A 12,500-nucleotide genomic window follows, 5' to 3' on the forward strand; every position below is an offset into this window, starting at 1 on the left:
ACCACTCCACCCATCTCTCCACCACTCCACCCCTCTCTCCACCACTCCACCCCTCTCTCCACCACTCCACCCCTCTCTCCACCACTCCACCCCTCTCTCCACCACTCCACCCCTCTCTCCACCACTCCACCACTCCACCCCTCTCTCCACCACTCCACCCCTCTCTCCACCACTCCACCCCCTCTTCTCTAAAATATCGGCTATGTCCCTTTAAAACAAAATCCCTGCCTCTGTCTCCCTCCTCTTCTCCTCCTGTCCCTCTGTCTCCCTCCTCTTCTCCTCCTGTCCCTCTGTCTCCCTCCTCTTCTCCTCCTGTCCCTCTGTCTCTCTCCTCTTCTCCTCCTGTCCCTCTGTCTCCCTCCTCTTCTCCTCATGTCCCTCTGTCTCCCTCCTCTTCTCCTCCTGTCCCTCTGTCTCCCTCCTCTTCTCCTCCTGTCCCTCTGTCTCCCTCCTCTTCTCCTCCTGTCCCTCTGTCTCCCTCCTCTTCTCCTCCTGTCCCTCTGTCTCCCTCCTCTTCTCCTCCTGTCCCTCTGTCTCCCTCCTCTTCTCCTCCTGTCCCTCTGTCTCCCTCCTCTTCTCCTCCTGTCCCTCTGTCTCCCTCCTCTTCTCCTCCTGTCCCTCGATCCACTCTGAAGTCTTTCAATTCTCAAGGTGCTGCATCAGATTAACTGTTAAAACAAAAACAAGAATAACAACATTCTGCTGTTTACTAGAGATATGCTTTCATTCTGTCTTTTAAATAACACATTGTTCAAGTTTTGTTTCTTGTTTATTTAGGTACTTTAAAATAACTTTTGAATTGTAATGTGAAGAGCTTGATAACTTGCACAGCACACTGCTAGTTTCTGCCGTTCAGTTTGTGTGTTTTATGTTATGTTGAAATGCCAGAGGAAAACCTGATTCAACTGAGAATCATTTGAGAATTGTCTGAGAATGAACCACTCTGTGTCTGTCTGTCTTATCTGTCTCTGTGTGTAAAGAATTATTGTGTGAAGCTGTCTCCCTCCTGATTGGTCTGGTCTGATTGTGACTCCTTCCTGTTTGTACGGTGCCAAGCATGATGAAGCAAACTGATTTATCTACCGTTGTTTTGTTCAATGTTTTCTGTTGGTTTACCATTTTATATTAACACTTTGATAGCATCTTATGTCCTGAGATTGAACATGATCAGTTCATCTTAAACAACTTAATTTATTTAAAAAATAACCATGTTTAAGAGCTTTTATGAAATACATGAGCATTTCTGAAAACAATAGACGAGAACATCTGAAGCTGTTGTCCTTAATCAAATGCTGTAGAACTCCGTTACCCAGAATGCAACAGTTTGGTACGGTGTGAGTTGGTCATGGATGTATATTTAATGACTACAAACACATTCATCCAAAAAACATTACATTCGCCGAGACCCACTCCCTCAAATTACAAACAAGTGTAGGGGGTGACACTTTTGTCCGGGAATTAAACTTCCAGACTGCTCATTTAAATGTCATTACATTTAAATTACTGTTATGGAGGCAGGTTGCTTTTTAGAATGTTAGCAATAAAGAGCTGTGCTGATTGAACTAGTGTGTGTGTGTGTGTGTGTGTGTGTGTGTGTGTGTGTGTGTGTGTGTGTGAGTGAGTGTGAGAGAGAGAGGTGATGGGTGTATCACTCTCTCAATCTGGTGAACAGACTGCTGATCACTACTGTTGGACTCTTGTCTTTAAAATAAAAACTCTATAGACCTCTTTGTTTCTGAACGACAAACTCATCACTAATGTTTTGGTTTCTATGTTTTGTAAAACAGAAAAATAAATGATACTAGAACATTATTCTGTTTTTTTTTAAAACATATTTTTGTTTAGATTCTGTGTGTGTGTGTAGGGGTTGCAGTGAGGGGTTATCAGCTGAGGCCACTGACCCTCAGACTTTGTCCCTGTAGAAGGTATATCATTAACTCTACCTAATACTGTCCCTCCCTGTGTGTGTGTGTGTGTGTGTGTGTGTGTGTGTGTGTGTGTGTGTGTGTGTGTGTGTGTGTGTGTGTGTGTGTGTGTGTGTGTGTGTGTGTGTGTGTGTGTGTGTGTGTGTGTGTGTGTGTGTGTGTGTTACACCTTCCCCCTCATTTAGAGCCAATGTGCTGAGCTCAGGATGACCAGGGTGTGTGTGTGAACAGTGGATACCAGCCCAGACACTGTGTGTGTGTTCACTATTCACTATCACAGAGTTGAACCACCATGAAAACGGTGACAAACACAACCTAAGACAGGAGGGGAAGTGTGTTAGGCACCATGTGTGATGGTAATGATGACATGAATGATAAACAGCCACCAGTAAGGTGTACAGATAGAGAGGTGCTCTGCTCCGGTGTGTCTTTCTGTCCAGTGCTGTGTGTATGTCGAGGTGAGTGCGTAGACACAGCGTGATCCCAGCGATTGATGATTACCCTGGAAGTGTGTGTGTGATCAGTTCGTGTTGTTGGAGCCTCGAGACTCTGAACCCGTCATGGAGTCGGGAAAGGTACGATCTCTCTCCGTACACTTTTACACACTCTAGCTCTCTCTCTCTCACACACACACACACACACACACAAGCTGTTCATTTCATAATGTAGTAAAATTCCTACTGTTCAATACTGACTGACCGATGCTGTGTTGCTACACACAAGGACAGGAGTGTGTGTGTGTGTGTGTCATGATTAATCCGAGGGAGACCATTAATTTGACAGTTCATTTGTTGATGAGAGAGCTGGTTCTATCAGTGATTCATCTGTTTTTTAGTTCTGACAGAAACACATCTGGAAACAGGAACAGCAGCAAGCAGGCTGTGTTTTATTCCATCATTGACACACCTTTATCACTTTGTTAGGGGGCAGAGCAGCTTTAATATTACAGACACATTGTAGCTTCCATCAGTGTAATTGTCTGCATCATTTCCAATCCCACATACATATTGATTTTGTAAATATAGATTATTTTAAATATATACATTTTTTAAATATATTTCCCTTCTTTATTTTTTCTCCCTAACCCTAACACCCCTCCCCTAATTGGAGTAAACTAATGAACAACAACACTTAGGCTTCTACTTCTACTTCCATACTACATACATTTCACAGACAATATATTTTACATGAGTTATCGTTTGTTTTCCTTCAGCTAGGATCACCACTTTATTTTAAGAATGTGAAATGTCAGAATGATAGTTGAGATAATTATTTATTTCAGCTTTTATTTCTTTCATCACATTCCCAGTGGGTCAGATGTTTACATAATTAGTATTTGGTAGCATTACCTTAAACAATTTTTATTTTATTATATATTATTTAATTTATTTCACATTTATTTAACCAGGTAGGCAAGTTGAGAACAAGTTCTCATTTACAATTGCGACCTGGCCAAGATAAAGCAAAGCAGTTCGACAGATACAACGACACAGAGTTACACATGGAGTAAAACAAACATACAGTATAAACAAGTCTATATACAATGTGAGCAAATGAGGTGAGAAGGGAGGTAAAGGCAAAAAAGGCCATGGTGGCAAAGTAAATACAATATAGCAAGTAAAACACTGGAATGGTAGTTTTGCAATGGAAGAATGTGCAAAGTAGAAATAAAAATAATGGGGTGCAAAGGAGCAAAATAAATAAATAAATTAAATACAGTTGGGAAAGAGGTAGTTGTTTGGGCTAAATTATAGGTGGGCTATGTACAGGTGCAGTAATCTGTAAGATGCTCTGACAGTTGGTGCTTAAAGCTAGTGAGGGAGATAAGTGTTTCCAGTTTCAGAGATTTTTGTAGTTCGTTCCAGTCATTGGCAGCAGAGAACTGGAAGGAGAGGCAGCCAAAGAAAGAATTGGTTTTGGGGGTGACTAGAGAGATATACCTGCTGGAGCGTGTGCTTCAGGTGGGAGATGCTATGGTGACCAGCGAGCTGAGATAAGGGGGGACTTTACCTAGCATTTAAACTTGGGACAAACGTTTCAGGTAGGATTGAGGCCAGGGCTTTGTGATTGCCACTCCAATACCTTGACTTTGTTGTCCTTAAGCCATTTTTCCACAACTTTGGAAGTATGCTTGGGGTCATTCTCCATTTGGAAGACCATTTGCGACCAAGCTTTAACTTCCTGACAGATGTCTTGAGATGTTGCTTCAATATAGCCACATAATTTTCATTCCTCATGATGACATTTATTTTGTGAAGTGCACCAGTCTCTCCTGCAGCAAAGCACCCCCACAACATGATGCTGCCTCCCCCATGCTTCACAGTTGGGATGCTGTTCTTTGGCTTGCAAGCCACCCCCTTTTTCCTCCAAACATAATGTTGGTCATTATGGCCAAACAGTTCTATTTTTGTTTCATCAGATCAGAGGACATTTGTTCAAAAATTATGATATTTTTCCCCATGTGCAGTTGCAAACCTGAGCGGACTTTCAGGTTATGTCGATATAGGACTCGTTTTACTGTGGATATAGATACTTTTGTACCTGTTTCCTCCAGCATCTCCACAAGGTCCTTTGCTGTTGTTCTGGGATTGATTTGCACTTTTCACACCAAAGTGCGTTTATCTCTAGGAGACAGAATGCGTCTCCTTCCTGAGTGGTAGGTCGGCTGCATGGTCCCATGGTGTTTATACTGGCATACTATTGTTTGTAAAGATGAACGTGGTACTTTCAGGCGTTTGGAAATTCCTCCCAAGGATGAACCAGACTTGTGGAGGTCTGCAATTTACTTTTAGGTCTTGGCTGATTTCTTTAGATTTTCCCATGATGTCAAGCAAAGAGGCACTGAGTTTGAAGGTAGGCCTTGAAATACATCCACAGGTACACCTCCAACTGACTCAAATTATGTCAATTAGCCTATTAGAAGCTTCTAAATCCATGATGTAATTTTCTGGAACTTACTTTATGTAAACTTCTGACCCACTGGAATTGTGATACAGTGAATTATAAGGGAAATAATCTGTCTGCAAACAATTGTTAGGAAAATGACTTGTGTCATGCACAAAGTAGACGTCCTAACCGACTTGCCAAAACTATAGTTTGTTAACAAGAAATTTGTGGAGTGGTTGAAAAATGAGTTTTAATGATTCCAACCGAAGTGTATGTATGTATGTATGTATGTAAACTTCTGACTTCAACTGTATTTTTGTATTTATTACAGGGGTTTTTTTGTTGACAATTTTGGTCTTTAATGCAGGGCCAACAAACAAGTTGCCTACCTTTCCACTTGACTCCATTTTTGCGGTAATGCTGCAATCAGTCGGTTGTAATTTTAGAGCAGAAATGTCCATATATTACTATTAACAGCATGTGTCACGCACCTAATTCAACAAGTCAAGTAAATATCAAGCCCTTGATTAGTTGAATCAGGAAACAGTAACACTGAGTAATGTGAAGATGTTTTGTTGCTCTGTTACAAGCAGTATTTTACAGCAGGTGGGACTGCATGGTGCATTGAACTGGTTCCCTGCCCACTAGGTCAGCTCATTACAGGCACCTTTTCACATCTGTGTGTCCTACAGCAGCTGACAGGCACTCTAACCCTAGCAGTGTTTTCAGCAGTCTTGGGTTCTCTACAGTACGGATACAGCCTGGGAGTCATCAATGCGCCCCAGAAGGTACACGCACACACTGTTTATTTTAGTCATGAGTAAACAGCAAGTACTATTACAAACCTTTACTTTGTTTCCTAGGTGATAGAGCAGCATTATGGGCGGTCCCTGGGGGTGCTCCCTGAGGAGCCTCTCCTCCTATCAGAGAACGGTACAGGGACAGAGAAGCAGGAAGTGCATCCCTCTGTGGTCATGTATTGGTCTCTGTCTGTGTCGATCTTCTCCATCGGGGGTGTGGTGTCGTCCTTCCTGGTGGGCTTCGTTGGAGACCTGAGAGGAAGGTATGTGTGAGCATCCGAACCTCCCTCTTCCTCTATCTGTCTCAAGACGAAACTGAACGCGCTTGTGTGACTGACTGGGTTTGAACTCGGGTCGTCTGTATGCCACAAGACTGTGTTAGTCCACTGAGCTAATGCCTATGCTGTCTGTGCAGGGTGAAGGGCATGTTGATGGTGAATGTGTTAGCAGTAATAGCAGGTCTACTGATGGTGACGGCTAAGATGTGGAAACCTCACGTCATGGTCATCGCTGGACGATGTGTCATGGGATTCTACTGTGGTGAGTTATCAATAAATGAAGTCCCACACTAGACTACATCAGGAAGGAAGTATTTGGCCCAGCTCTGTCCACCAACAAAGCTGGTACTGATGCCCCCCCGTCTCAATTACATTTAAATTCAAGGTCTTCATAGACAACATACACAAGTAGGTACAAAAGTAGAGGTAGATAATATACAAAAGTGAAATAAACAATAAAAAGGAACAGTAACATCACACTCATAAAAATTCCAAAATAATAAAGACATTTCAAATGTCATATTACGTGCAAATAGTTAAAGTACAAAAAGGAAAATAAATAAACATAAATATGGGTTGTATTTACAATAGTGTTTGTTTTTCACTGGTTGCCCTTTTCTTGTGGCAACAGGTCACAAATCTTGCTGCTGTGATGGCACCCTGTGGTATTTTACCCAGTAGATATGGGAGTTTATCTAATCTGGGTTTGTTTTCAAATTCTGAGGTTTCCACCTCATTTTTTGGGCAGTGTGCACATAGCCTGTCTTCTCTTGAGAGCCAGGTTTGCCTAAGGCGACATTTCTCAAAAGCAAGGCGATGTTCACTGAGACATGAGACTGTACATAGTCAAAGCTTTCCTTCATTTTGTGTCAGTCACAGTGGTCAGGTATTCTGCCACAGTGTGCTCTCCGTTTAGGGCCAAATAGCATTCTCGTTTGCTCTGTTTTTTTGTTAATTCTTTCCAATGTGTCAAGTAATTATCTTTTTGTTTTCTCATGATTTGATTGGGTCTAATTGTGCTGCTGTCCTGGGGCTCTGTAGGGTGTGTTTGTGTTTGTGAACAGAGCACCAGGACCAGCTTGCTTATGGGACTCTTCTCCAGGTTCATCTCTCTGTAGATGATGGCTTTGTTATGGAAGGTTTGGGAATCATTTCCTTTTAGGTGGTTATAGAATTTAACAGCTCTTTTCTGGATTTGGATAATTAGCGGGTATCGACCTAATTCTGCCCTGCATGCAATTGTTTGTGTTTTACGTTAACGTCTCTCTCTCTCTCTCTCTCTCTCTCTCTCTCTCTCTCTCTCTCTCTCTCTCTCTCTCTCTCTCTCTCTCTCTCTCTCTCTCTCTCTCTCTCTCTCTCTCTCTCTCTCTCTCTCTCTCTCTCTCTCTCAGGTCTGTCCTCAGGGTTAGTTCCTATGTATGTAGGGGAGATAGCTCCCATGGCCTACAGAGGATCTCTAGGAACCTTACATCAGCTGGCTATTGTTACTGGTATACTACTGAGTCAGGTAAGAACACACACACACACACACACACACACACACACACACACACACACACACACACACACACACACACACACACACACACACACACACACACACACACACACACACACACACACACACACACACACACACACACACACTATCCCCCTGGTACTGCCTGTCCTCTAATCTCTATCCCCCTGGTACTGTCTGTCCTTTATCCTCTATCCCCCTGGTACTGTCTGTCCTTTATCCTCTATCCCCCTGGTACTGTCTGTCCTCTAATCTCTATCCCCCTGGTACTGTCTGTCCTTTATCCCCTATCCCTCTGTCACTGTCTGTCCTCTAATCTCTGTCCCCCTGTCACTGTCTGTGTCCGTCCCTAATCTCTGTCCCCCTGTCTCTCTCTGTGTCAGTCCCTAATCTCTGTCCCCCTGTCACTGTCTGTGTCCGTCCCTAATCTCTGTCCCCCTGTCTCTCTGTGTCTGTCTTTAATCTCTGTCCTCCTGTCTCTCTCTGTGTCGGCGCTCATCTCTGTCCCCCTGTCTCTCTCTGTGTCCGTCCCTAATCTCTGTCCTCCTGTCTCTCTCTGCATCCGTCCCTAATCTCTGTCCCCCTGTCTCTCTCTGTGTCTGTCCCTCATCTCTGTCCCCCTGTCTCTCTCTGCGTCCGTCCCTAATCTCTGTCCTCCTGTCTCTCTCTGTGTCCGTCTTTAATCTCTGTCCTCCTGTCTCTCTCTGTGTTTGTCCCTAATCTCTGTCCTCCTGTCTCTCTCTGTGTCCGTCCCTAATCTCTGTCCCCCTGTCTCTCTCTGTGTCTGTCCCTAATCTCTGTCCTCCTGTCTCTCTCTGTGTCTGTCCCTAATCTCTGTCCCCTGTCTCTCTCTGTGTCTGTCCCTAATCTCTGTCCCCCTGTCTCTATCTGTGTCTGTCCCTCATCTATGTCCCCCTGTCCCCCAGGTGCTCGGTCTAGAGTTCCTCCTGGGTAATGACTACTACTGGCCGCTGCTGCTGGGTCTGTCTGGAGCTCCTGCTGTTTTACAGTCTCTACTGCTGCCACTGTGTCCTGAAAGTCCCAGATACCTCTACATCAAGAGAGGCATGGTGGAGGAGGCCAAAAATAGTATGTACTGTAGAAATCTCAGATCTCTCTTAGAAAATACAGTACCAGTCAAAAGTTTGGACACACCTACTCATTCAAGGGTTTTTCTTTATTTGTACTATTTTCTACATTGTATAATAGTAGTGAAGACATCACAACTATGACATAGCAGATATGGAATCATGTAGTAACCAAAAAAGGGTTAAACAAATCAAAATATATTTTATATTTGAGATTCTTCAAAGTAGCCACCCTTTGCCTTCATGACAGTTTTCCACACTCTTGGCATTCTCTCAACCAGCTTCATGAGGTAGTCACCTGGAATGCATTTCAATTAACAAGTGTGCCTTGTTAAAAGTTAATTTGTGGAATTTCTTTCCTTGTTAGTGCGTTTGAGCCAATCAGTTGTGTTGTGACAAGGTAGGGGTGGTATACAGAAGATAGCCCTATTTGGTAAATTATGAAGTCCATATTATGGCAAGAACAGCTCAAATAAGCGAAGACAAACGGCAATCCATCATTACTTTAAGACATGAAGGTCAGTCAATACGGAAAACTTCAAGGCCGGTCGAAATTCCTGCAAAGAAACCACTACTAAAGGACACCAATAGGAAAATAAGACCCAGAGTTACCTCTGCTGCAGAGGATAAGTTCATTAGAGTTACCCGCCTCAGAAATTGCATCCCAAATAACTGCCTTACTGAGTTCAAGTAACAGACACATCTCAACATTAACTGTTCAGAGGAGACATCGTGAATCAGGCCTTCGTGGTCGAATTGCTGCATAGAAACCACTACTAAAGGACACCAATAGAAGAAGAGACTTGCTTGGGACAAGAAACACGGGCAATGGACATTAGACCGGTGGAAATCTGTCCTTTGGTCTGATGAGTTCAAATTGGAGAGTTTAGGTTCCAACTGCCGTGTCTTTGTGAGAAGCAGAGTAGGTGAACGGATGATCTCCGCATGTGTAGTTCCCACCGTGAAGCATGGAGGAGGAGGTGTGGGGGTGCCTTGCTGGTGACGCTGTCTGTGAATTCAATGCACACTTAGAATTCAATGCACACTTAACCAGCATGGCTACCACAGCATTCTACAGCATGGCTACCACAGCATTCTGCAGTGATATGCCATCCCATTTGGTTTGCGCTCATTTGTTTTTCAACAGGACAATGACTCAACACACCTCCATGCTGTGTAAGGGCTTTCTGACCAAGAAGGAGAGTGATGGAGTGCTGCATAAGATGACCTGGCCTCCACTATCACCCAACCTCAATCCAATTGAGATGGTTTGGGATGAGTTGGACCGCAGAGTGAAGAAAAAGCATCCAACAAGTGCTCAGCATATGTGGGAACTCCTGTTGGGAAAAGACTGTTGGAAAAGCATTCCAGGTGAAGCTAGTTGAGAGAATACCAAGAGTGTGCAAAGCTGTCATCAAGGCAAAGGGTGGCTTCTTTGAAGAATCTAGAAATCTAAAATATATTTAGATTTGTTTAAAACTTTTGTGGCTACTATCAAATCAAAATCATATCAAATCAAATGTATTTATATAGCCCTTCTTACATCAGCTGATATCTTAAAGTGCTGTACAGAAACCCAGCCTAAAACCCCAAACAGCAAGCAATGCAGGTGTAGAAGCACGGTGGCTAGGAAAAACTCCCTAGAAAGGCCAAAACCTAGGAAGAAACCTAGAGAGGAACCAGGCTATGTGGGGTGGCCAGTCCTCTTCTGGCTGTGCCGGGTGGAGATTATAACAGAACATGGCCAAGATGTTCAAATGTTCATAAATGACCAGCATGGTCAAATAATAATAATCACAGTAGTTGTCGAGGGTGTAACAAGTCAGCACCTCAGGAGTAAATGTCAGTTGGCTTTTCATAGCCGATCATTAAGAGTATCTCTATCTCTCCTGCTCTCTAGAGAGTTGAAAACAGCAGGTCTGGGACAGGTAGTACTTCCGATGAATAGGTCAGGGTTCCATAGCCGCAGGCAGAACAGTTTAACCTGGAGCAGCAGCACGGCCAGATGGACTGGGGACAGCAAGGAGTCATCATGCCAGCTAGTCCTGAGGCATGGTCCTAGGGCTCAGGTCCTCCGAGAGAGAGAAAGAAAGAGAGAAAGAAAGAGAGAATTAGAGAGAGCATACTTACATTCACACAGGACACCTAATAAGACAGGAGAATTACTCCAGATATAACAGACTGACCCTAGCCCCACGACACAAACTACTGCAGCATAATTACTGGAGGCTGAGACAGGAGGGGTCAGGAGACACTGTGGCCCCATCCGATGATACCCTCGGACAGGGCCAAACAGGCAGGATATAACCCCACCCACTTTGCCAAAGCACAGCGCCCACACCACTAGAGGGATATCTTCAACCACCAACTTACCATCCTGAGACAAGGCCAAGTATAGCCCACAAAGATCTCCGCCACGGCACAACCCAAGGGGGGCGCCAACCCAGACAAGAAGATCACGTCAGTGACTCAACCCACTCGAGTGGGTTGTTATTTAATAGTTTATGTCTTCGCTATTATTCTACAATGTAGAAAATAGTATAAATAAATAATAACCCTTGAATGAGTATGTGTGTCCAAAATACACACTTGCTGTGTGTGTGCATTTATAGGTCTGCGTCGTCTGAAGGGAGAGTATGACCCATCAGCTGACCTGGAGGAGATGAGGAGGGAGAAGGAGGAGGTGGAGAAGGAGGCGCAAGTCTCTATCGCTGTCCTGGTACGTTTATTATCTAGTCTGCTGAACATCTGGTCTATTGCTGTCTAATCCATGTCGGTCTGGTCCAGTATTAATAATGTGATATGTGTCTGTAGTCCAGTATTAATAATGTGATATGTGTCTGAAGTCCAGTATTAATAATGTGATATGTGTCTGTAGTCCAGTATTAATAATGTGATATGTGTCTGTAGTCCAGTATTAATAATGTGATGTGTGTCTGTAGTCCAGTATTAATAATGTGATGTGTGTCTGTAGTCCAGTATTAATAATGTGATATGTGTCTGAAGTCCAGTATTAATAATGTGATGTGTGTCTGTAGTCCTGTATTAATAATGTGATATATGTCTGTAGTCCAGTATTAATAATGTGATGTGTGTCTGTAGTCCTGTATTAATAATGTGATGTGTGTCTGTAGTCCTGTATTAATAATGTGATATGTCTGTAGTCCTGTATTAATAATGTGATATGTGTCTGTAGTCCTGTATTAATAATGTGATATGTCTGTAGTCCTGTATTAATAATGTGATATGTCTGTAGTCCTGTATTAATAATGTGATATGTCTGTAGTCCTGTATTAATAATGTGATGTGTGTCTGTAGTCCTGTATTAATAATGTGATGTGTGTCTGTAGTCCTGTATTAATAATGTGATATGTCTGTAGTCCTGTATTAATAATGTGATATGTGTCTGTAGTCCTGTATTAATAATGTGATATGTCTGTAGTCCTGTATTAATAATGTGATATGTCTGTAGTCCTGTATTAATAATGTGATATGTCTGTAGTCCTGTATTAATAATGTGATATGTCTGTAGTCCTGTATTAATAATGTGATATGTCTGTAGTCCAGTATTAATAATGTGATATGTGTCTATAGTCCTGTATTAATAATGTGATATGTGTCTGTAGTCCAGTATTAATAATGTGATGTGTGTCTGTAGTCCTGTATTAATAATGTGATATGTGTCTGTAGTCCTGTATTAATAATGTGATATGTGTCTGTAGTCCTGTAGAAATAATATGATATATGTCTGTAGTCCTGTATTAATAACGTGATATGTGTCTGTAGTCCTGTATTAATAATGTGATATGTGGCTGTAGTCCTGTATTAATAATGTGATATGTGTCTGTAGTCCTGTATTAATAATGTGATATGTGTCTGTAGTCCTGTATTAATAATGTGATATGTGTCTGTAGTCCTGTATTAATAATGTGATATGTGTCTGTAGTCCTGTATTTAATGATATGTGTCTGTAGTCCTGTATTAATAATGTGATATGTGTCTGT

General features: G+C 42.6%; 1 protein-coding gene and 1 pseudogene across 2 annotated transcripts in view; both read left to right on the forward strand.

Moving 5' to 3' along the window:
• Window positions 1-1,731, forward strand: part of LOC118382390 (TRAF2 and NCK-interacting protein kinase-like) — a 69,160-nt pseudogene extending 67,429 nt beyond the window's left edge.
• A 464-nt stretch (window positions 1,732-2,195) lies between these two features.
• The window catches only part of LOC118381291 (solute carrier family 2, facilitated glucose transporter member 2-like), a 13,531-nt gene continuing 3,226 nt past the window's right edge, over window positions 2,196-12,500 (forward strand). The window contains exons 1-7 of one of the 2 annotated variants that reach the window (XM_052488914.1): window positions 2,196-2,500; window positions 5,504-5,599; window positions 5,675-5,874; window positions 6,027-6,151; window positions 7,281-7,396; window positions 8,335-8,497; window positions 11,109-11,215. In XM_052488914.1, coding sequence (XP_052344874.1) covers window positions 2,486-2,500; window positions 5,504-5,599; window positions 5,675-5,874; window positions 6,027-6,151; window positions 7,281-7,396; window positions 8,335-8,497; window positions 11,109-11,215 — 822 coding nt within the window. In that variant the 5' untranslated portion in view covers window positions 2,196-2,485. The remainder of the gene's footprint in view (window positions 2,501-5,503; window positions 5,600-5,674; window positions 5,875-6,026; window positions 6,152-7,280; window positions 7,397-8,334; window positions 8,498-11,108; window positions 11,216-12,500) is intronic. The other variant, XM_052488915.1, reaches the window with a different exon arrangement.

The sequence above is a fragment of the Oncorhynchus keta genome, chromosome 30, assembly GCF_023373465.1.
Source record: "Oncorhynchus keta strain PuntledgeMale-10-30-2019 chromosome 30, Oket_V2, whole genome shotgun sequence".
Lineage (NCBI taxonomy): Eukaryota > Metazoa > Chordata > Actinopteri > Salmoniformes > Salmonidae > Oncorhynchus > Oncorhynchus keta.